The sequence below is a fragment of the Phyllostomus discolor genome, chromosome 6 (assembly GCF_004126475.2).
Source record: "Phyllostomus discolor isolate MPI-MPIP mPhyDis1 chromosome 6, mPhyDis1.pri.v3, whole genome shotgun sequence".
NCBI lineage: Eukaryota > Metazoa > Chordata > Mammalia > Chiroptera > Phyllostomidae > Phyllostomus > Phyllostomus discolor.
The window spans coordinates 129,932,370-129,956,915 of NC_040908.2; the positions used below are offsets into that span (position 1 = coordinate 129,932,370).

Consider the following 24,546-nt stretch of genomic DNA (forward strand, 5'->3'; position numbering starts at 1 on the left):
TATATATATATGGTGCACACTATATATATATATCATTCATATCTATATGAAAAACAACAACAACACTGGTCTTGGAGTCTGAAGACCTAGAAACAAATGTGAACTATTTCACTTCCACTTGCTGGCTCTGAGGCCTTGGGAAAGGCTTTGAGTCCATCTGAACCTCTTCCTCTTCTCTTCTGTAAGATGAGGACTTAATTTTACCTCATGGACTATTGTGAGACTTAATAAAGTTTGTGTCAAAGTGTGTAGAAGATAAATGTGCTTCGTAAACAATTCAATTGTTGATTATATCTTACTTCTGGTCACCTTGAACCCTGAGGATCTGCCCTCCAACCTAAGACATCCTTCAGACTGTGGGTGCCCCAAGGAGACATCTGCTTCTGCCTTTAGCCCTAGGGGAAGATCACAGGCCAGGAAGGTCCTAAAAATAATCACCATCAGAACAAAGATTTGATTAAAATCTCAGTGCCCGGTACTGAGATAAGTACTTTCCACTAATTTTTTTCACTTAATATTCATTATCATTATCATGCCCATTTTACAGCTAAGACAACAGAGACATGGAAAGGTATCTACGGAAGATAGCCAGGTGAATACACGCCTATGCAAGCACGCAGGACCACTGGACAGGAGGTGAAGGCCTTTTTGAGCGTGGCTCATTGGGTGGAGTCTGAACAGACTGTTCTTGTTTGGTACGCCCGGCTTTGCCAAACCACCCAAATCTGATGCAGAGGAGAGAGGAGTTTCTGACCCTCTTACGCCCTTGATCGTCTGGGTGACTTTCTTTGAACCATCAATCGTGAAGCTGCATTCTGAGTCTCCCTGATGGTGGTTCCATGCATAGGCATCCACGGCCATGAGCCCAGGACTCCGAGCACCCTGCCCTCTGCCCACCCTCCCCCTGGGCCTGCCTTTTCCCGTGGCCCCGCCTGGCGGTGTTGTTGTGAACATCGAAGGGCAAATGCAGTCCTATATTTCAAAGTCATTGGGCAGATCTGATTAATTTTAGAAATAAACAACATGAAGATTCATCACAAACTTTCAGGTATGAACAGCAATAAACAAACCTCGGCATGGAGCACTATTTATTTATTAAAACAGTAAATTGAAGGGAAATGGGCTATTTATTTTGCACGATGTCTTCCACAGAAATAATTGGCTCATTAATCAAACTCTCACTGTGGTCACGTTTGGAAGGTCAGGCTCATCAGGGGACTGAAACAGGGGGCAGTGTTTATAGTTCTGTTTGCCTGCAGAGCCCCATGGGGCTGCCTTCCTGGGGGCCTTGGTGTGGTCTGTGGGTCCCTTATCACACAGAGGCAGCCAGGCAGATGGGGGTGGTACTGTCCAGAGGTTGACACCACAGCCTCACAGCAGGGGGCCTGAGTTCAAATTCTGCCTACTACCACTTGCTACCTATATGATCTTGGGCAAGCTATTTAACTTCTATGCCTTAGTTTCTTCATCTACATACTGATGCTAATAATGGATCCTCCCTTGTAGGGTATGGTGTGTATAATTGAGTCGGCAAAGCACTAGTACAGGTCTGGGTCAGATCTGGTGCCCCTCTAGGTGTTAGTGAAATTTGCTCCTTTGATTTAGGTAGAGCCTCAGGGTGGGGCACTCTGGTATCAATGAACACTTGGAATGTAAGGTTACTGTGAGGCTCCCAGGGCCCTCAAGGGAGGCAGAGTGGCGTAGCAGAGGGTAAGAGAACAGGCTGTACAGTCAGTCTCCCTGAATTCAAATCCAACCTCTGTTTCTTACTAGTTATATGTCCTTATAGGATGATTTGGCCTTTCCATGCCTCAGTTTTCTTAACTATAAATGGGGGTGCTGATAATGGTGCTACTGGATAAGGTGTAATGGCTACTAAATGAGAAAATAAATGGAAAGTACTTACCTCAGTACCCGGTCCCAGAAGAACCAGATGTTTGTTGAGATGCTGATTATTTTTAGGATCTTTCTGGCCTGTGACTTCCCCCAGATACAAAGCATGGTAGCACAGCTGGTGAGTGGGCACACTGAACTTCAGTCCTGTCCCCTGGCAGGGAAGGGGAGGGGGCAAAAGCCCACAGGGGGAGGGGCTGAGGGGAGTGTGCCTACAGCAAAGGTCGGTGCCACACTGCAGCTGGAGGGTCTATGCAATTTGGGCAGGTGACCACAGAGACCAGGGGTTGGGGTCTGTGGGCAGGGCACAGCACTGATGAGTAGGTAGTCTCTTGATAGCAGCACCCCAGCCAAAGAGGGGCTCTGGAGCCTCTACCCAGCAAGCTAAAGTTTATGGAGAGGCTCAGTCCCATCTGAGAATATAACTTCTGGAGCAGTGCAGTGGAGTGGGGTGCAAGGGCAGGATGGAAAGGCCAAATAGGTAACACACCTGCATGCATTGCCTCTCTCAGGCTCATCCACTCTAGCTCTCTTGCCTATGGAAGCCAGAGCTTCAGAATCATTCCCAGCACATCACTCCAGGGAGCCATGACCAACCAAATGCACTCACATGGAAGGGGTCTGTTAGCTACTTCAGTGCTACAAGGTTTAGGCCCATCCTAGGCTCTTCTATGACACTGAGACCAATTCCAGGTCCGCACATGATGGTCAGGAGGAGCTGAGGTTATTGAAAAAGGCCTCAGTCTTATTGATGCTAGTGCAGTTGGAGAGGAGGAGGCAAAGTTGACAATGTCCTCAGGAACTCAAGCTAGAAGTGGGATACCTCTCTCCTTTCTCCCCTCTCTTTCACATCAGAAAAGGAATAGTTAAATGGGAAAGTATGGGTATGGTTAGTTTCTGTGCAGAGGCATTCCAATGCTGAGGGAGGGATGTGAGCTGGGAAGATGGGAGAGTCAGTTAGGTGGCCTGGGTTGTCCAGACCAGGGCAAGCCTGAGGTCTTTGCTGGCTATTCTCTGGTCTGCTCTGTGGACTGCACCAGTGGCTCCTCTATCTTCTGCCATGAGTTGGGTTGGGCCAATGGGCAGCTTTGGCAGAATGTCTGATGGTAGGAAGAAGAAGTGGAGGTATTTTCCCCAAGCCTTATGGCTGCCCCCCAAAGGCTCCCTCCCTGCTGGGTTGTGAGTTCTACAGTGGGGGCTCCTCCTAATTTGGCATGGGTCCTGCTGGGCAGCCCACTTCCATGGAAAGAGCTGTCAGTGGGGTTTGGAAGCACCCCTCCCTCTCCCTCTCTGTTCCATTAGCTAGAGGAGTAGGAGGTGCCTTCTCTCTTGCTGCCTTTTGGAGCTTCACCTTACCCTGCCCACACTGCTGTCACCCCATTCAGTTCTCTTCGTTAACCCCCAAGGGTGCCATCTGTGTCCAGCTAAGGTCCTGACTCATACACTGAGTACAGAAGGGTCTTTTTTTTGCCCTAGTCAGGAAGGGGTCAGGTTATACCAGGGGCATTTCCACCATCAGGATCTAAAGATGACCAGGTCCATAGAAAGGTGTGACCTCCCAGGCTGTCTTGTTGGTCTGGAGATCTTTCTCTTGGAGTCCCCCTTTAGTAGTTCAATCCTTTTCAGAAATCCTGGTGTTCCTCATGAAAGAATGCAGAGGTGGGATTTGGTTCTGCACTTCACAAAGAGCACAAAGGGAGTATAGCACCCCCTAGGGACTGTTGTGAGGGTGGCAGCAGCAGCCAGGGGAAGGTGGGGGTAGGGGGGGCCCATCTTGAAGAGGAAGGGGGGCATGGGGGAGGGAATGGGGGTGGGTCACAGGATATAGACCTCTTGGCTGAATTGGCTCTCTCACCAGGAGCAGCTCGTCCGGGGAGAAGGTTCTGTGCTGTGGGCCCAATTCTGGGCATTTTCTACAAAAATGCTGTGTCATGGGCAGGATCTGCTATATAACTTGCTGGATCTGGTATAAAAATAAAAATATAGAGCCCCTTGCTCAGAAATTAATAAGAGTTTCAAGACGATGACACCAGAGCATTAAACTAAGCTTGTGTATGTGTGTGGGTGTGGGGTGGGGTGGGGTGTGGGGAGTTCAGGGTCCCATGCCGCACACCCACGAAGCTGGCCCTGGACATAGTTTCTGCCCTGTGGAAATGTGATGAGCCCCCTCCCCTGGGTACAGCAACAGGAAGGTTGACCAGAGAGATGGGGGCATTTTATGCTGACAGTCTTGAAAGGGTGGCTCCCAGGTATGGCCACACTGTGTGATTTGAAAACACACTCCTATTAGAACTAATGCCTCCCTAAGCTCTTTCTGGCTAATCAAGTCCACAAAACACAAAGGAAGGACAACATTTCTGTCTGTGGGTGGAGAGAGGTAGACAGAGGCCACAGGACCAGGCAGGGCACTTGAGGGGCTTGTGGGCGAGGAGCGAGATGTGGTCTGAGGGGTGCACCTCACTGCGCTCCCTCCTCTTTGGCCGGAGAAGGAGCATGGCTGAGGGAGGGCACATGTTTGGGGGACCCCGTCCCACATTTGTTTTCCTGAGCTCTGGACTGCTGTGATCATAGGGAAAATAAACACAGAATCTTAAGGCCGGAGAGCCTCTTGTCTTGCCTCAGGTCCCTTGTGTTTCTTGCCTGTGGTTAGAAAGAAATGGTGAAAATGAAAGAGCTTTAGTTCCCAATAGCCTCTTCTTTGCAAGGGCCATGTTAACTGATGCTAAATGATGGTGGCCTTATTCTTACAAAAAGGGTTTTTGGGGAGTGGGCAGAAATAACTTTTCTCATTGGGGTCAGGGTGTGTGTCTCTCTGCATATTTCTGTGTGACACACTGTATGTCTGTGCACACATGTGCTGTGTGAGCCTGTGCTTGTGTGTTTGTGTATACGGAAGGTGCAGGTGTGTGCCCCTGTGTTGCACGCATGCATGACAGTGGTAGGAGTCATGTGTAATTCACATACATGCGAGGGTCCGTGCATGAGCAGGTCCTGGTATCTAAAATCTTCCCTCCTGCTTCAGTCAGTCTTGTTTGGTATAAAGGGTGCTGCCCAATAAGCTCAGGGGAGAGGAGAATCCGCAGCAGCACATGTCTGGTTGGGTCTGGGGTAAGGAGGAAACTCAGGCAGCTGTGGGGCTGTCTGTTGTCCCATCTCTGTCATGGTCACACTCGACTGCTCCCTCATGATGGCTGTGCTGCCTCTGTGTGTCGGCTCCTTTCTCTCCTCCGCCCAGTGGTGGTTTCCCCGGTGACCACAGCCTGCACAGGGCCCTCTATACCCCATGGAGCATCTCTATGTGTGGCCATGGCTCGTGGCTTCCTCACTAACGGGCTGAAGTTTTACATGTGTCATGGAGCAGGTGCACTGGCAGAATTCAATTGGCCTGGCTCATCTTTCCTTGTGCTGGGTCATCGATCACTGGTCAGCGTGTGGACACCTGCTCTGCAGTCAGGCTGAATTGGCTGTGAAGAGAAGAGAGCACAGTCATGGCACAAACGGGCTCACCCCTGGGACTGTGGCTGGGGCAGTTTTCCTTAAAGAGGTGTGGACATGGAGGACAATGATGAACATCGCAGGTCCTTATGCACAAATCCCTGTCACAGGGCCCAGCCTTTTCCCTATGGAGCCCAGGACAAGTGGGGGCTTACCAGGCGAGGATGGTGTGAGTGTAGGCAGCCGCTAGGGGTCTGGGGTCTTCCCACCCCTCCTCTGCTCCCCTGTGACGGGTTGAATTGTGTCCCCCAAATTTATTAATATATGCTGTAGTCCTCACCTCTTGTCCCTTAGAATGTGACTTTATTTGGAGAGAGGGTCTTCATGGAGGTCACTAAGATAGGCCCTACTCCAGTATAACTGGTGTCCTTTTAAGAAGAGGAATTTTGGAAGCAGAGACACAGAGACAAAACAGCGATCTCTGAGCCCAGGAGAGGGGCCTGGCACATGTCCTTCTCTCCCAGCCCTCAGAGGAACCTACCTTGTCCTTGGACCTGTGGACCTCAAACTGTGAAACTGCACATTTCTGTTAAACCACCCAGACCATGGCATTGTGTTACAGGAGCTCTAGCAAACCAATACTCTCCTCAAGGAGATCTTCTTGAAAACAGGAAGATGTGGGACACTAACGTCCTCGGAAGGATGGACTACAGATGTCCAGTGGGCATGACAGCCAGGAAGCCAGGGCTCCTCACATCCACTGCCCACCCTTGTGTCTAAAGTTCCTGACCTGGAAGCTTTTGGCCCTCAGCCCCTGGGCTCACTGAAGGACAGATCTCTGGGTCATGTGCCCAAGTTAACTTTTTTAGCATTTTTGGTAAGACCCAGAGAAGGTGTTAGGCCAGGAAGGAATCTGAGCATATTTGCATTTCAGAAAGAGCCGTGTGACTACTGAGAGGGTGGGCAGGCAGGTGAGGGAGGAGTGGGAGAGACAGGAGGCCAGGAATCAGGTCCATGTGAGCAATGGAGAGGTCCGGGGGACCTCACAGAGTCATTAGGAGGCACCACTGCCTGGGTATAGGTGGGAGGTTGAGGAGTGAGTGGTTAGGGACAAGAGGAGCTCTCTAGCTTGAGCTCCTGGTGGAGGGTGGTGCCAGTGGGGGTGAGCCTGGGAGGAAGAGTGACAGGTCTGTTTTCAGCACATGGGCCAGCACTGTCTAAGGGATGGTCACCCAGCTGCCCAGAGCCCGTCAGCACTGGGAGGTCAGGCCTGGGGCTCAGAGGAGAGGTCTGGGGTACAATGTGGGTTTGGATGGCACTGGTGCTCGTGGGTGTGGGGCCATTGCACAGGAGGGGTGGGGTGGGCTACATCTCCCTGGAGCAGCCCTAGATAGAGATGGGCATTTGGGAGGTGACAGGGCAGCACAGGGAGGAGGCGGGGGAGATGTGATGGGGGTGGGGAAGTAGAGGGTGCATCAAAGTTGGCCACTGAGGCTCAGTCCCACTGGGGCCCCTTTGAAAGCCTGGAGGTTCAGACCTTGCATTTATTCCTCTGGAGGGTTAGGAGGCCCATGCCTCACTGACTGAATGTTGTTCCTGAGGGATAAACTCTGGTATGTCTGGTCCAAGCATGTGCCTATGGCCAGGAGAGCCTCAGACAGAGATGCAGGAAGCCGTAGGAGCTGTAGGAGTGGCTGTTGGCAGGTGACCTTCAGGGCCAGTCAGGATACGGTCAGGTCACTGCTGGCTTGTGCTTCTGTTCTGCAGTCAAGTCCATCTTCCAGTGCGGACAGCAGAGCCTGTCTTCCTCCTTCATTACTCACAGCAGGTGGGACCTGGGCAGGGCCAGGCCTGGGCTGGGGCTGAGCTGTGGAGCTGAGCTGTGGGCAAGTTGCAGGGCTGGCTATCCAGGCTAAAAAGGCTTTTCCAGCCTCAGAGAAGGCAGTAGAAATGTGAAACAAAGTTGTTCAATGTGCAAATCATTAAAAAAAATAATGATCTCACTCCAGGGTGTTCATGAGCCCCTAAACAGCTGTTAATGAGCTGTTAATGTAGCAACAGCAGAAAAAGCAGCCAGCTGAGGCAGGAGTGGGCTGCGGACTCCTTGCCCACCTCCTTTCTTTGTGAGCTCACCTCCTGCCTGTCCCACTCCCACCAGCACCTCTGCTTCAGGGACACATGGCCCTAGGCCTCTGACCTCCGTCCCCCCAATATACAGTGGAGCCTGGACTGGCCATGGAGTCCCCACTCCTAGGAGGTCAGGGCCCTCAAGGTCATCTCAGAGCCTGGGCATCTGGACTCAGGGAGATGGTGCTTGGTATCCCAGGAGGGAGCTGCCCCTGTCCTGTTTTAACCGCCACCAGGTTAGCTTCTAGAGGAGGGTGCCATTCTTGGGTTTGCCTCTCAGGGTGAAGATGTTGCTGGGAGTGCTTGATGTCAAGGTGCCTATGACAGAGGGCAGCTGTGTGGGGCTTGGAGGGGTGTGGCATAGGTAATGATGAGTATGAAGACAGGTGCCTCTGGGTAGGTGGTACAGACACGAGTGGGTGTTAGTATGGGAGGGGTGGGCTATAGATGTCCACAGGCATGGTGAAACGTAGGTGTAGGTTGGTATAAAGGTGAGGATACTGGTGACAGCAACTGGGAGTCAGGAGTCAATGGGTGAGATAATAGTAGCTAAGACTTTATAGCACTTATTATGCACCCATCATTGCTCTGTTTTACATTAATTTACTCATTTAATTTTTACAATAGCCCCACAAACGAGATACTATTAGTCTCCCCATGTTTTAAGGGGAGGAAATGGAGGTGCAAAGAGGTTAAATATCTCTTCAAGGTCATTCAGCTAGTAAATAGCAGGGCTGAGAGTTGAACTTGGACTGGCTGGCTCAGGAGCCCATGCTCTTGCTCCTTCTGCTCTGTGTGGGTTATGGTGTGGCTGTGATGGTGCGAGTGTGGGTGGACACAGGGACACTCTGGATCAGGTGTGGGGTGGAGGTTGTGAACAGGTGGAACGGTGTGAGTGGACGTGGTTGCGGGTGGAGGGAGGGCGTGTGTGCACTGGCTGAGACTGGGGCTGGGCAGTCGTTCTCAGACTTCAGCTCGGAGTCACACTCAGTGGCCGGTGTGTTCATACCAGAACTGTTCTGATTTGGGAGGTCTGGGTGCCGCTGGAGACTTGCATTTCTAATAATTTCCCCAGTAACGCTGATGCTGCCGGTCTGGGGCCCGGACTTTGGGAACACCGGGGAACGGAAGTACAGTACATGTGACTGGGAAGAACAGGAACTGATAAGTTAGAGGGGAAGAAGGAGGTGGGGAGAGTGAGACCAGAACAGAGCGTGACTTTAGAAGTGCGAGGTGGTTACGGCGGTAGGGAGGCCTTCATTTGAGTGAGAGCAGGGATGCGTATGGCTGAGGGAGGCAGAGAGGAAGGGAAGCCTGTGACAGTGGCCTGAGAAGCCCCTGGTGGCCCCTCAAGGGTGAATGCTGTGCTACATGCATTCTCAGTGTGCAAAGGTGGCCAAGATGAGGTGGCTCTTCTGTTGGGTCCCCTAGTGCAGGGGGCTTCTCTAGGTTCATCAGTTGGTTTTTCAACTTTAAATTACTGATCCCAAACAGGTGACTGCCAGGGTCCCAGAGAACTTGAGTGGGTCCTGAAACCTGTCCAGAAAGGATTTCCTTTCCTAGGTCAGTCTTAGAGCCCATCGTTCTATATAAATGTGTTGGAGGTGGTGCTGGGGAGGACAGTGCCTCAAACTAAGTATGAGCCCCACCCTTGGACTAGGATGGGAAACATTCAGTGGGAAGCTAGTGGAGGGACAGAGGATCAGGTAACAGGCTGCTAGGACAGTTCCACTCTGATGGTCACCAGTTTCCCCAGGCTAGGCTTGCAGAGGTGACTTGGAGCCATAACTGACTGAGTCATGTTATGGGTTGTGTCCCCCCAGAAAGATGTGTCCTCAACCCCAGTGCCTTAGAATGTGGCTGTTTTTGAAAACAGAGCCCTTACAGAGGTAATCAAGTTCAAATGCAGTCATTGGGGTGAGTCCTACTCCAGAGGGACTGGTGTCCTTATGAAATCAGGAAATTTGGACACAGAAACACATACAGAGGAAAGATGATGGGGAGACACAGGAAGAAGATGGCCTTCTATAGGCCAAGGGATGCCTGGGGCCACCAGAAGCTAGGAGGGGGGCCTGGAACACACTCCCCCTCTCAGCTCTCCGAAGGGACCAACCCTGCAGACACCTTGATTTTGGACTCCTAGCTTCTGGAGCCATGGCAGAGTGACTCTGTTGCTTAAGCCATCAAGTCTGTGGTGCCTGGTTACAGCAGCCTTGGGAAATGAATGCACCATGATTCATGGAAGGAGCCAGCTGGTCTTAGCAATTGGAGGGGGTATTTGCTGTAGGTACATGTCACTGCTGAGGGCTGGAGCAGTGGACAGCTTTGGGAGGTGATGGAGGTGACTTCAGGAAAGGGCAGTGTGGCCTGAAGGCCAGGGGTTAGCCAGCGGATGACTGTCCAGTGGCCCGTGAGCAATCTTCATTTCTCCAGGAATGAAGAACTGAATCTGTCTCCCAGGGGAGGCACACCCTGAGCTAGTGGTGGCCTTCCTGCCACCCTGGGCCTATCAAAGACAGCTGGCAGCTTACACAACAAGCAGCTTGCACAACAAGCTCCCACCATTTGCAGGACTTTGGAGCCTCCTTTCTCAGGATGTGGAGCAGGAAGGGCCAACAGGGATGTGTCTTTGGCTATAGGAACTCCAGGTTCAGAGGAGCCCGGCATGGATCTTCACCACACATGAAACAACTGCAAACACCCTTTTTTAATCAATAGTATTTTATTGACAGTTATAAATATTTTCCATTTGTCCCCTATTTACAGTTGCAAAATAGTTTATGATATTATACCTTCACTCACCATTCAGCATCTTTCTAGAAACTCCATGAAAATTGAATAGGACATAAAAAGCTCTTTAGGGGGGCCCACTAACCTGGTTCCCCAGACCTCAGACAACCCCACAGGGACAGCAGGCGACGTCGCAGCAGGTGCTACACAGTAGCAAAGGGGCAGGCAGGCAGCTCCTGGAGGGGTCAGGATGCCAAGCTCCTCAGGACGTTGGTGATGCTCCAGTGCTGACCCGAACACTTCTGCAGCACCAGCTGGAAGCCAAATTCCGAGTCGCTGTTCTCCTGCAGCTCCAGACAGCGCTTGGACTTGCGGTTCTGGATGGCGCCTCCCTAGGAGCCAGGGTGGACAGTGGGGTCAGAGGGTGTAGCGGCCACACGGGGAAGTCTGGGGAGCCTGAGGGCTAGCAGCTGGTGCAGCCTGGGGCTATTTGTGCATCTAGATGTCTGGGATCCAGTGAGGCTATGGGAGGTCTGGGGCCAGCCTTCCCATGAAGCCTTGGGCTCCCTGTCTCTGATGTGTGGGTCTCCTCTCTAAGACTGAATTTGTGCTTCAGTTTTCCTAGAGGAGCCCTAATTCTTTGCTAGAACAGAGACACCCCACCCTGTGTCTGTCTACCTGGCTGGAGCATGTGGGGCCCCGTTCCCCATGGCCGTAGGCTGGGCTCTGCTCTGAAAAGCCTAATTCTTGGCACCATCCCGTAATTAGCCTGAATGTGAATATCACCAGACCTCCTGCTTTTAGGGTCTGTGCCCCCAGTTGGACCCCTGGAGGCATCAGTGTTGGCCTCAGCCAAACTCAGTCTCCTGGATTCTGTCTATAAGGCCATGGGGCTCCCTCATTTCTGGATATGCATGGTTTCCCCATGTGACTGATGTTCCAGAATGTTCTGTAGCCATGCATACTCAGTTTATTCCCCAAACACTCTGGGGCTGCTGGCTCTGCGCCTGGGTGGCAACATCTGAGTATCTCTGAGTGCTACTGGTAATCTACTTAGCTGGGCTTTGCCCCCAGAATGGCTTAGGCTGGGTGGTGGGCCATGAGAGTGGGCCCCTTGTAGCTTAATGGGACCTGAGTATATGCTCAAACCCTTTTTCCCCAGAACCTACTGTGTTTCCCATCTCGGCAATAACCAGGCAGGCGTCTGTGTGAGGAAGCTGGGCGTTTTCAGTGATACCTCCACCTTCTCCCCAGCAACTGACTAGGCACCGATTCCTGTGAATTCCACCTCCTTCAGGCCTTATGACTGTGCCCTTACCCGTGTCCCATCATACTTGCCCTGATTTGGGCCAACATTTTCTCTCCCTGGACAACCACTATGAGCCTCCTTGCAGATCCCCCTTCCCACTTCCAGAGGCAAGGAGGAGTAATTTTTCCCATTGCACACTTGACCTTGAAGAGGGAGCCCAAGCTCTATAGCACAGCACTGACAGCCTTTGTGGTGTGGTACTGTTTCTCTCTGGCCTCGTCTCCCTCAACTTTCACACCTTCTGCTGCAGCAATATTGAACTCCTTGCAGTTTTCTGACCCCATCTGTATTTTCTCAGGATTCCTAGACTTTGAGCAAGCTGTGCCCTGTGCCAGGGGTCCTTCCTTCTCCATGCTTCTGTTGCAGGCTAAGGCATAGTCACTCAAGGCTCAGCTCTGGCTTCGTTTCCTCCAGAAGCCTCTCACTGTCCACCTAGCCCCACCTCTACCTTCTGTCCTTCAGTCTACTTGGCTGGCAAGGTGCTCTTCACCACGTGCCTTCTGCTGCTAGGCACTTATTGAATGGTAGTAAGACTTCTTATTTACATGTCTTTTCCCCCAATAGACTGAGAGCTCTAGGCCTTATCAATTTCTGTCCCCTCAACATCCAGCAAAAAGCTTGGAACACGCTAGGTGATCATTAATGTTGGCTGTTATGACCTATATAGGTGAGAAGAGAATTGGCCACAGGACAGGGTGACTGTGCTCTGGAGTTCACCCTGGAGTGACTCTGGCAGGCTGGCAGGAGGGAGAGGGAGGCTCCTGCTTCTTAGGACTTTGCAGCTTACCCCTAGCTGCATCCCTGTCCATCCTAGGGAATAGCCCACTGGGAGAGGGAGATGGAAAGCTCCTTCTGGAAGTCATTCCGTCTGCCACCACCATCCCCATGGCAACAGCTGACATCTCAAGAGAACATCAAAACTGAGTTCTCACAACCACCTAGAAAATTGGCAGCATCTGCCACACTTGGACAGACACTTCCCTGCGACCAACAGTCTGTGCCTGTAGCTAGCTATAAATCTAGCAGGAACATGGGCACCAAAGGCATGCACCTGAGTGCTTTCTGAAACATGATTTGCAAAAGCTTCAATCTGGAAACAGCCCAAACATTCATCAATAGTAGAATGGGTAAGTAACTTGTAGTGATTCACATAATGGAACAGCATACACCATCAAAAATGAACACACCAGAGTTCTACTCAATAAGGATGAATTTCATAAATGTAATGTTAGCAGAAGAAGCCAGGCAAAACATGTATATATAACCCTACTTCTATAAACTTCCCAGACAGGCAAAATAAAACCATAGTGTGCAAGTCAGGGTGACTTTACCTTTGGGGAGGAGGGGCGGGAGAACAACAGGGAGCAGGAAGGGGCTTCTGGGTGCTGGTAGGGTGCAATTTTCTGACCTGGGTGGTGCTTACACAGGTGTTTTCTTTGCTTTAAATCATTTAGTCGAGTACTTATTTTTGTATGTCTGTTTGCATAGTTCTGTATGTATGTGTTATTCTTCAGTTTAAAAAATTTAAGAAAAAAGAAAATCTAGCTCCCCAGAAGGGACTTTGAGTAGCAGGTGAAGGAGGCAAAGAGTGAGAAGCCAGATGGCATAGAGGGTCAGGAGTCTGTGTGTGTGTGTGCGTGTGTAGGGACCAGGTATGGAACTCCCGATGTCCCATGTGTAGGAAATGGCCCTGCAGATGGCAACCCCCTTCAGAAGCATTTGAGTGAGTAAAGCAGGTCCCTTCTGCTGTGTCCCCAGCCCAGACCTCCTCTGAGGAGAGAACAATGACTCACTGCCCCCAGGAGCACAGACACATCAGGACCAAGGGGAATTGAAACAGTGAGCCCACAGGTGCAGCCACAGAGAAACCCACAAGCTCAGGCCCTGAGAGGGGACAGGCCAGTGGCTATGGGACAAGGGCTCAGAAAGGACCCTACAGTCCTCGTGTTGGAAGAGACTTTCAAGGCTGGCCATCTTGTTCCCATCTGCAATCTGAATGGCCTCTGTACTTCAGCCACAGTGCCCTTCAGCTCTCTGTGTCCACTCACAGGAACAAAGCACTGAGCCCCCTGAACCAGCACTTCCTTTCCCAACCAGTTCCCCCTAGGAGCATTCTCCTCCCATTGAGTAAGATGCCTGTCTCAGGGGCATCCAGCAAGGGGGCCCAGACCACGCGTCAGGTTCCCATACTTGGGTCAGCTCCTGTTTCTCTGCCCCTTCCCTTCCAACAGGAGTTGCTGAGGCCCATGTCTCCTAGCTCTACACTTTTCCACATTAAACACTCCCAGTTCCTTGTGGAACAATTTTGTATAATTTTTCCATTCTGGCTGTCCTTTTGTGTTGTGTCTCTCGGAACTGACCACAGAGCACAGGCCTCTTCATTTCCACTGCACAATAGGCTCTTTCAATGTAGCCAAGGAATTGGCACCTTTGGTGGCCACACCATAGTCCTGAACCGCACAGGGGTGACTGTGGAGGGCTACCTCAAGTTGTCCCCTCAGAAGCTGTGGTCCACCTTGGGTGTCCATCCTGTCCCTCAAAGGTTGGACTCTTAGACCCAGGGGCATCCCTTGTGACACTTGCTCCAAGTGAGGCCAGCCCATCACTCTGCCTGGACCAGGTCTCCGTGGCTTCTGTGTAAAAGCTTGCACCCTCCAGGCCAGAGCATATCTGCTGCCCACCCACAGGCTGGGCCATGACACTGGGGCTTCTTTGGCGGGCCTGCAGCCAGCTTCTCCTGATGCTCCAACACCCCGGCCAGCCCGGTGGCATATCCTACCCCACTGCTGGGGGTGGAGCTCAGGCAGGGCTGGAAAGAAACCAGCCAGCTCTTGTTCACAAGGTCTGCTGGGGTTTCGGCACGTAGGGTGGGGACATGGAAAGGGGACAATGCTAAACCAGGGTGCTCTCTTCTGGTTGTCAGCTGTGTGGCCTTGGGCAAGCCACTCCACCCTTCTGGTCCCATTAATTCTGGGGCCAGGCGATCATTTCTGTCCTGATTACTGGAGGATGAGCAGAAGGACAGATGAGAAATTCCCTTTTCAGAGATAAAACAACAAGCAGGTTTGAGGCTGCTCACAGGGTCAGGGTGGGCACTCCAGAAGAAGTGCCAGCAAGCAGAGGGGCCAGGCTGAGTGCCTGACATTCAGAAGATTCTGGCTGCGCAGCATTTCCTCAGGGGCTGGGCTGGGCCAGGCCTCACCAACAGTGGGGCTGCTTCAGCACCCCCTGGACCACGGAAGCTTGGAGAAGCTGTTCCAAAACAGGAGGCTGCAGCCCCCTCCCCCTTTCCCGCCAGCCACTCAGGCACATTCTAAGCCTCCTGCAGGGCACCTTGCCAAAGGCCAGAGAGAGGAGGATGGGCAGAGAAGTAAAGTGTTCCTTCAGGGATTCAACTATGACATTTCCCAGGCTCTACCCTGGCTCAACCATGCCCTCAGCACCCTAGAGACAGGAAGCATGGTGACCCTGGGGCAGAAACAGCTAGGGTGACCTCTGGGAAGAATGTGGAAGAAATGAAATGAGGCCAAGAACAAGGGTGGGGGGGTTGTGGAGGAGACACAGCCTCTGAAAGAGAATTTGGGTCCCAGGGAGGGTGGAGTGTGAGGCCAAGGAGAGCTCGCTCTTGGGAGGCTCTGAAAGGAGAATTGTCTACAACAGGGCAGCGAGGCCACCTTGGAGACCCTGATGAGCAGAGCCCTGGCATGCATCTGGGAACCCGTCTGGGGTATGGAGAGAAGCACCGGGCCACCCTTTAGCACTAGAGCTAGCACCAGCCCTGGCGCTGCCTCCCTCCCGTCTTCCTTCCCAGACCTCAGACCTTGACAAGCTCGGGGATCGTGCCCTATCCCTGGGCACATTCCATTCCCCACAATTGGAAGGGAGCCTTCCTCTCCTCCACTCAGTCCCTTCCTGGTGAGTTCAGCACCCTTGAGAGCAGCCTGGTGTTGCTACTACCTGTACCTCTACCTGTAGGCTTTGCCCCCGGGATGAAAGTAACAACAGAGAGCACTTGTTTACCGTATGCCCAGCATTGTGTCAGATGCTTCACATGCCCAATGTCATGTATCCTCACAGTAGCCCTGAGAGGTAGAGAGGCTAATGATCACCATGCTATAGAACTGGAGATGAAGCTCAGAGATGTGCGGCTTAGACACTTGCCAAGGATCACGTGCTCAGTAAGTGTGGAGCCAGGCTGGGAGCCCGGGAGTCGGCCCCTAACATTCACTCCTCCCCATGCCTGTCTCAAGGGAGTGGACTAGACTGACCACTGTTGGTGCCCCAACACCTTGGTCATCTTGACCAGAGAACCTTGACCTTGATCTCTGAGGAGCTGTAGAGAGCCAGTGTCATCTAGTTCTTTTGACGGCTCTCTGCAGAGACACATTTCATCCATCCATCCATCCATCCTTTAATGAGTGTGCCGGGAACATCAGAGACTAAACAGGAAAGAATCCTATGCTTTGTGAAGACTATCCTAGAGGGGGAGCAAATAGCAAATAAAGTCTGTGGTGTTAGAAGGTGGTAAGGCTGCACATGAGAATGTAGAGCAGCACTGTGGATGGTGCCTGTGCCCTAGAATTCATGTTGAAGCCCTGATCCCCTATGTGATGGCATTTGGAAGTGGGCATCTGGGAGGTACTTAAGTTATGAGGGTGGAGCCCTCATGAATGAGGTTATATGAAGAGACATGTGACAACACAGTGAGAAGGCTGCCGTATGCAAACCAGGAAGAGGGCTCTTGCCAGATAGTGAATCTTCTGGCACCTTGATCTTGGACTTTCTAGCCTTCAAAACTGCGAGAAATAAATGTTCATTGTTTAAGCCACCCAAGCTATGGTTGCTTTGGTACAGAAGCCTGGATGGATGAAGACAGGCAAGGTCAGCAGAGGGGCTGGAAATGGTGGTGAGGCAGGCTGCAATCATAAGAGGTGCTCAGGGTGATCCTCATTCAGAAGGTGAGACCTGAGCAAGCTGTGAAGAAGAGGAGGTAGCCCAAGGGACATCTGGGGAGAGTCCCGGGGCCCAGAGCAAAGCTCCTACACCAGCAGAGGCCTGGTGTGTCCAGAGAACTGCACGGGAGGCCCTGGTGCAGGGGAGGCATGGGGGGAAGGGTAGGAGAGGAGGCCCAAGAGGCTCTGGGTGGCAAACACAAGGCCTGTGGGCCGAATCCAGCCCTCCACCTTGTTTTATCCAGACTGGCACCTTGTTTCATCTAGCCTGGCACCTTGTTTCTACCTGGGAGCAATGCCAAGCTCTCCCTTAACAGTCAAGGAGTAATTACATGTATACAGTCCTAGAATTACATTTGGCCCTTCAAGGCAGCTGCAAGGCTAATATGGCCCCTAGTGAAAATGAGTTTGACACCCCTGCCCAAGTGGTGAGTGTGGGCAGGTTGTGTGGGGCCTCATAGCCACTGAACAGGATTTTGGCTTTTAACCTGGTGACAGAGCCAGCCAGTACAGGGTAGGGCTGATGTGTTAACCAGGACACCCTGACTGCTATGCTGAGCACAGAGCACTGGAGGGGCAAGGAAGCAGGGACACCCGTTAGCAGGCTCTTGTCCTCCCACCCAGGGCCAGCTGGCAGCCTCTGGGCCAGCCCCAGGGCTCAGGGGCGCTGAGGCTTGATGCAGAGCCCCTGATGGGCCCCGCCCCCTGTGGAGGGCACAGTCACTTGGTTTACTAGTCCGGCCATCTAAATTATTTGTGTAATACTTACAACTACAGGATCTGGAAACACACAATACTTTTAATTAAAGAATTTAAATAAGGGCAATTAAACCTGGCAGGAGAGATGCTGTGGCACACAACAAGCTTAATTGGAATGGGAACCAAATTAAATATAGAAACAGCATTAAAAAAATTGAGAGCTGAATGTATAGAATTAAGGAGGCTAATAATAATTCCTAGAGCTGGGTCCCCAGCCCCCAGCCTAGTTCCTTCTCCTTCTGGGCCTCTCTGGTGTGGTGACTAGAGAGGGCATGGGAGGCGGTGTGAGCAGAGGCCAGAACAAGGGACTCTGCTCGCAGCCCTGCCTCTGGCTCTCTCTGGCCGTGACCCTGGGTTAAGTGGCTGAGCCACTCTGGCCTTCAGTCCTCTCCTTTGCAAAGGGTGTCAGAGCACTGGGGGCACTCTGATTTTCTCTCCACATGGAGCAGTGACCATGTGAATGGCGGCACGTGGATCCGTGGTCTGTCAGCCCCTTGGGCAGAGACACTGAGGAGCTGACCCTAGATCACACAGCTGTGTTTCTCCAGGTGTGAGCCTGTGGCAGCTGGGCATGGAGCAGCTAGTGTCAGACTAAGCCACCTGGCTCCTCCTGAAGATGTAGCCTAAGTAGGTGGATTAGACAGAGTTCCTAAAGGGCTTGTTAAGCCATAGATTACTGGGCTCCACTTTTCTGCTTTAGTAGGCCTCCAGTGAGGCCACAAATGTCTCACTTTACATTTCCAGGTTCTGCAGGTGGTACTGGTCCAGGCACCACATGCTGGGGACCACCAACAGCCACCACCCTGTCTCAGTAAAGGGCTGGGCCCAGCTGGTTGCTTGCACTGGCCTCTCTGAGGTGCAGAGTTTGGAGTGTCTGGGCTGAGCTCGGGCTGGTCTCCCGTTTGCAAGCGAGGTGTTCATGAGGAGGTGGTGTGTGGACTGAATCCCACATTGTGAAGACTGCCCTGTTTATGGCAGATCTCCTGTTCCACTCTTTTTTCTAATTAATTTTTCATGGGCAAGTGGTCCTGGGGGCTTTGGGTTTAAGCACAGTGGGCTTGGGAGTTTCCAGGTGAAGTAGTTCATAATTAGTAATCAAATACTTCAGAGCATAAGTGGGAAGTTAGCACTGGTTACAGAAACCTGAATTAAGCCTTTTTGAGGAGGAGAGTGGTCTTTTGGTAATATGATAATTCCACACTCCATTTATTCCATGAGTACTTTGGTGTTCACCTTTCTTCAAGGAGACTTGGGCGCCTGAGCAGATCTGCTTGGGATTTGTGGTGAAGCTCTCTCAGACTGAAGATGGCTCAATGACAATGTCAAGTGAGAAAGAAAAGGTGAAGGGGAGGAAGGTTGTGAAGACAGCAGGATGGCGGGAGGGAGTTTGCTGAAGAGGCAGGAATCCAGCCAGTTCAGGCGCACCTGCAGCCTGGCTGGGCAGGGACACCGCAGCCCCAAACTCCCACTGCAGCCACCCGCCGGCTCTCCAGAGCTGAGACAAAGGCCCTGAGAACAAAAGAGCATGGACCCCATATTTGACAGAATTCCCAGATTTGACCTTGGACAAATTACTCCATTTTTCTGTGCTTCAGTTTCCTCATTTGTAAAATGAAGATGATTAAAGTACCTAAAGCACTGCCATGGAAATTAAGTGATATTTATGAAGCAGTTGTGATACTAATACTACCTGGCACATAGTAAGCACCTTATAAACGATTGATAAATACATTTCAAAGTCTCCCCAGGTCTGAGTAGTGGGGAACTGAGCCCCCACACCTGGCCCCAGCTCCTGAACTCTGTGGGGTGAGCAGGGGAAGGAGGGGAGTGCCGACTGCCATCAGCTAAAAATAACTAGGGAAACTTCCAGGGCCTAAATAACGCTCTGTCAGTCCCTCCCAACTGGACAGTTCCACACTTGCCCCTTCATATGACACGGAAATGAAAAGCTGTTTTATTCCAAAGCTGTAATGAAACACCCGACTATGGTCTTTTGTTCTCAATACAAAAGGTTCTTCAAGTTAGACTTCCTGGTGGAGCTTGGGGATTGGAGCGAGACAAAGTCCAGGACTCCTCCTCCTTGCGTGTTGGGAAATTCTTGGGCAGAATTAGTGGTGCTCCCCGGGAAATGTGCTCTGTAAATAGGTTCTGTTTTGTGTGAGTTACTCATCTTGCATCAAATGGTCAAATTAGGCCCCACAGGTCAGAGTTGATGGCCCCTGGACGGGTGAGCTTGGCTCTGTGGTCAGCCCTCTTCCAGAAGACTCCTCATATTCGAAAATCCTGGATGTTCCTCATTTAGAAAACACAGAAATGCTGCCCTGAGAAGGGGGCAGGCACACAGCTGAGGTGTGGAGACAGCCCGCTGATGGGAATGCTGATCTGTGTGCCCTTGGACTCCCTGAGGGGTCTTGCCAACATTTCCACCAAAGAACCCTGAAGGCCACAGGAGTTATAGCACTCCTCAGGCAGCAGATACAGTCTGAATGCCTGAAGGTGCATCAAGGCCTCCTGTTTTAAAATATTCGTACCAATTTGTAGCTTCCCCCAAATCTGCAGTTACAGGGAGGAGTGCATGTTTATCCTGTAACTTTGAGAACCCCACTTAGTGCATGCAGCTGGGATGCATTACCACCTAAAAGTGTTCTTTGTAGAACTAGGGATTTTCCAGCTGAGCAGGGCCCTGTGACTATTACACTGAAATGTCCTTGAAATACTGTAGTACTAGTAGTTTTCTTTTTGGCATGCATGGATGTGTGCAAAGAAAGTCATCGAAGATTGGATTTTGTTCATCTTTGGGTCTCCCACAAACGTAGCTCAAGACTTGGCACATCAGCGGCCTTTAATTAACATTTGTGAATTTTTAAATAAGGGACCCCTTCCTTCAGTCAACAGCACATTGGGTGTCTCCTCTTTCCCAGGCTTTCGTTAGGGGCCGGAGATACTAAAAGTGTAAGACAGTCCTGCCCTCCGGTCTGTTGTTTGACAGAAGACAGGAGCACAGAATGAAATAACAATTCCATAAAGTGAGCTCAAAATGACTCTCATACAAGAAACTCAGCGCATTTTCAAATTTAAGCTGCTTTTATTAAGGCAGGCCAAGCGGGGCTTCCAGGTGGAAGAGCCCTTCTGAGGATTGCTGTCTAACTTCAGTGTGGAATTACTATATCGAGGGCCGGTGAGCCCTTCAGACGACCCCATGCAGCTCCATCTAGAGCTGCAGGCCTTAGATGCCTGTGGAGTGTCCTCTGAACCGCCTCTTCTCTGAACCACCAACCCCATGTCTGGAGAGCTCTATGAGAAAGCTGTTCTATAACTGCCCTTGATTGTCTCCACGGGTCCTCCCTCCGCACCACACAGGACAAGTCTGCTCTCTCTTGCACAGGGCAGTTCTTCACATTTTGAAGGCGCAGCTCAGGTACTCCTGATGTCTTCCCAGTGCAACAGTCCCCACTCCTTCAACTATGCAATCAAATGGATAGACAGCTTTTAAGGAAGCTGGATCTTAGAGGACACACAATATAACAGCCTTCCTATGGCAAGAACCCTTTCAATAATGCCAGCATTTACTTAACCATTCAAAGTAATGGTGGCAGAGGCGAGAGTGGGTGTCTCATTACCACCGAGAGGCAGTCCACTGCTTTGCTTGACCGGTGTCTCGCCACAAAGTTCTCTTCCACAGTGACCTACCTGATAACTGCTTTCTCCCTCTCCTTCCATTGGTCCAGAGGCCATTGACTAAAAGCCTATTCACTAATGCCACGTCAGCAAATTGCAGAATCCCCCAAATCTCAGTACATAGTGTACTCTCAGAAGATTGAAAGTCTATACTGCATGCACATAATTTATAATCCCAGTAGGCAGTTTAGTGAATTCTTTAAACCTGCAGGAGTCACAAGTCAGACAAATCAGTGAAGGCAATGCCTACCACTCCTAATGCTAATAAAGTCCCATGATGTGTTGGTGTGGGGAATGTAGGCTGTTCAGAGATGTGGGCATAGCTTGAGAGGGATGACTCTGACTGCCTGCAGGCTCTTCTTCAAACCCAGAGCCTGGGGTGGTCAAGATTAATAAACCTTCCTCATAACTACTTCCATTTAACCCATCACTACTTTAGGTAGACTGTGAAATGTCTCTCAAGGTCCTCCCAACAGCCCTGGCTCCATGGCCCCATGGTGACCAAGCCACCCTTGTTTCACAGGGATAATGGAACAGCCCCTTAGCTTGCTCACCATCTGCAGCCTCTTTTCTTTCAACCCACCCGCAGTCTGCTGCCAGAGGGACTCAGACCCCTCATCATAATCACTGCTTAAGAACCTCCCTCGGTTCCTCCCCTCACTGTTAAAGTCAAGTCCGAACTGAGCATAGTTTTGAACGCCCATCATTATCCGCTCAAATTGACTCAAGTCCGATCTCTGGCTCGTTCCACTGAAAATTCTAAATTCCACTCACACCAAAACTGGATTTCTATTTCTCAGGTGTGCTCTGCTTTTTCTTGCCTTTGCCCAGGCTGAGCCTCTACATGGAAAGTTCTTCTCTCTTTCTATACATAAGAACTGTCCTATGAATTTAAAGATCTAGATCAAACAAGGCTCAAATGTTCCCTGAGTTCTGCAGACAGAGCCTGTCACCCCGGGCTCCCAGAACACCCCCTCCTCATTTTTGCCCCATCACCGAGTTTGGTTGTGTTTACATGCCCACCAACTCCTCCACCGCACAGGCTGTGTCTGATTCATATCTGCACCCCCCTTGCCCGGCCCCTGTGCTCCATAAATGTTTGATGAAAGACTGAAGGAAAGAATGTTCGTTATTGGAAAACTGCTCATCAGAGCCCTGTACGTCAGTGTTGCCAAGAGATGATCTCATCAAACATGGTTTCTGTGTCAGAATTGAATGCTGCCCTGATTCATCCTCAAGCATTAGAAATTCAGAAGAGCTTCCCAGGGTTAGAGGAAAGGCATTTTATTTGTTAAACAGAAAATCAGGGATGAGTTGGAACACTAAGATATGCAAATGTCTATCTTCTTTGTAGAGGAATGGGGGAGAATCACACTAGATTATTTTGAAATTAATTCAGCCTGAGTGTCTGTAGAGTTTAAATGCAGCCCCCAGGGGAGTAAATAATGCAGAATGTGAAACAGGAAAAGAGATTTGAAATGTACCAGTAAAAGCTCCTTTTAGTCCAGCTTCTGTATCAGAAAATTCTAGTTGGTAGGATCCCCCCGTAATTTGCAAAGATGAAAACCTGTTGCGAGGAAATCTGCCCGAGCACCTGACTGTAATCATTTCAGAGTCTCCCAGCTTCCTTTGGCATTATCAATAGTAGCTCCTAACCAATGTGGGCTTGGAGACAGATTTTAGGTGGCCTGATAAATATTAATCATTTTGCCTTAAACGAAAATTTCACATATGTTAATTTTAAAATATCAGGTAAGAGTGGATGTTCTGGATTTACAAATAGGGATTTAAAAATATTCTTTCCAAACAGTTTCCTTGCTAGGAGGATCAAAGATGTGACTGCCAAAGCACTCTGGGAGTTTAATTAGATGCCTAAGTGGCTGACAGCTGCCCATTCCCCAGGGCTCCACGTGCCTACATGGCCTGCAACGTTGGTCACTGTGTTCCTTCAGGAAGAATCGTGTGGGCTGCCTTTTCAATGCTGAGTGCTGAGATGAGGGAAGGAAGGGGCTGGATTTGGGGGTGTCTGTTTCATGGACACTCATCTTAGTGGAACGTTCCTTTCTCTGTCCCCATGAGAGATGAGGGCCAGCTAGGGCAGCAATGTACCCAGACCTGCAGAGGTGAGCTGAGTCACTGCAGCCCATGGCCCTGGGGCATGCGTGGGAAGGCCGTCTGTCCCTGAGGGCTGGAGTGGGGACAGATGGGCCTTTCTGGGTGGCTGGGATACTGAAGCAGCCAGGGTTCAGATGCAGCCAGCCTGCTGGAACTCCAGCCCCACCGCTCTGGGCTGTGTGATGGTGCCCAGGTCATTTACTCTGACCCTGTCATGTTTGAGATGGAGTTGCCATGCTTGTCAACATCGAGCTGCACGAGGCTGGACACAGTGGGGCCAAGGCCCCACACATGGAACTTTATTTCTCTGGTGATGCCACAGCTCCTGGGAGGAGCAAGGCCTCTGAAGGGGCCAGGGAGCTTGCTTTAGTTCAAGAACATGTGTATCCAGGTGACACAAAATCCCCATAGCAGCAGGTGCCTGGCTGGGCCTTGACCTCCAAGAGCTATTCCAGGAAATCCCTGGTCCTCTCCCCGCCTCCTCTCCCACTGTATTGAAGCAGACTGCCCTTCACAAAATCCCCTCGAGACACTGCCCTGGGTGGAAACCTACCCCTAGAGCGACCCCTACTGGGAGGAAGGCAGAGGGGGTCATGGATCAGAGGTGACCCAGCACTGTCTATACCTGGGACACTGGGGCTTCACCTCCTGACAAGGGGCTTATGTAGAAGAAATTCGAGGGCTTAAAGCCAGAGAAACCCACGCTTAAATCCTAGCCCTGACCCTTGCTGTGTGACTTTGTACAGGTGACTCCCCACTCTGAGCCTGTTTCCTTATATCCAGAAATTAAATAAAGTGTTAATAAAACAGCAATAACAAGATAATAATAACCTCCCTCAGAGCCCATATTAGAAGCCAATGAGCTAATGTATGTGAAACCCCTGGCGTGTAGTAAATGCTCAGTAAACCCCAAGAACTGGCTGGAGTCACAGCCTCCCTGTGGCCACATTCCCTTCCTCTGATCCATACCCCTCTCCTCCCACACCCTGCCTGGCCTGGGCGGCCCCTCTCCCCATCATCTTCGCTCTCGTTCTCCCCGGGGGCTCTGGGCTGTTACCTGAGAGAACTGCCAGTGAAGCTTCATTCTCTTGGCTTTGGCATAACTGCACTCGATGAGCCGCGGCCGACTGTTGACGTCCACCAGGCACCGGTTGTCGTCGTCATCGACCGTGGGGCTCAGGATGCCCACGTGGATCTGCTGGCTGCTCGTGTAGTACACGTTCTGGGGGCGGGGGAGAATGAGGTTAATTGCTAACGACCAGAGAGGTGAAAGGGCAAGCTGGGTTTCTCCCCAAGCACCTGGTGAAGAGATCACAATCCGGAGGCCTTCAGGTATTTTCTATTGCAGTGGACACGAGGAAACACTTTTACATTATGACCCAGTATAGCATCGGGTCCACATGTGTTACTGAAACAAATTTTTCAAGAAATGAAACTTAGGCTCCCTATATGCAAACCACTCTACTTTTTATTCTACTCTCCCATTGAAAGATATTGGTCAAAACCTTTTAAATTGATTTTACCACCCACTCTTTAAAAATTACTTCT

At 51.0% G+C, this 24,546-nt stretch overlaps 1 protein-coding gene across 1 annotated transcript in view; it reads right to left on the reverse strand.

The window, feature by feature from the left end:
• Positions 1-10,158: 10,158 nt before the first annotated feature.
• GALNT18 (polypeptide N-acetylgalactosaminyltransferase 18) overlaps positions 10,159-24,546 on the reverse strand; it is a 319,011-nt gene continuing 304,623 nt past the window's right edge. The window contains exons 10-11 of the mRNA XM_028516504.2: positions 24,056-24,220; positions 10,159-10,577 (exon numbers count right to left, since the gene is read on the reverse strand). Coding sequence (XP_028372305.1) covers positions 10,431-10,577; positions 24,056-24,220 — 312 coding nt within the window. The 3' untranslated portion in view covers positions 10,159-10,430. The remainder of the gene's footprint in view (positions 10,578-24,055; positions 24,221-24,546) is intronic.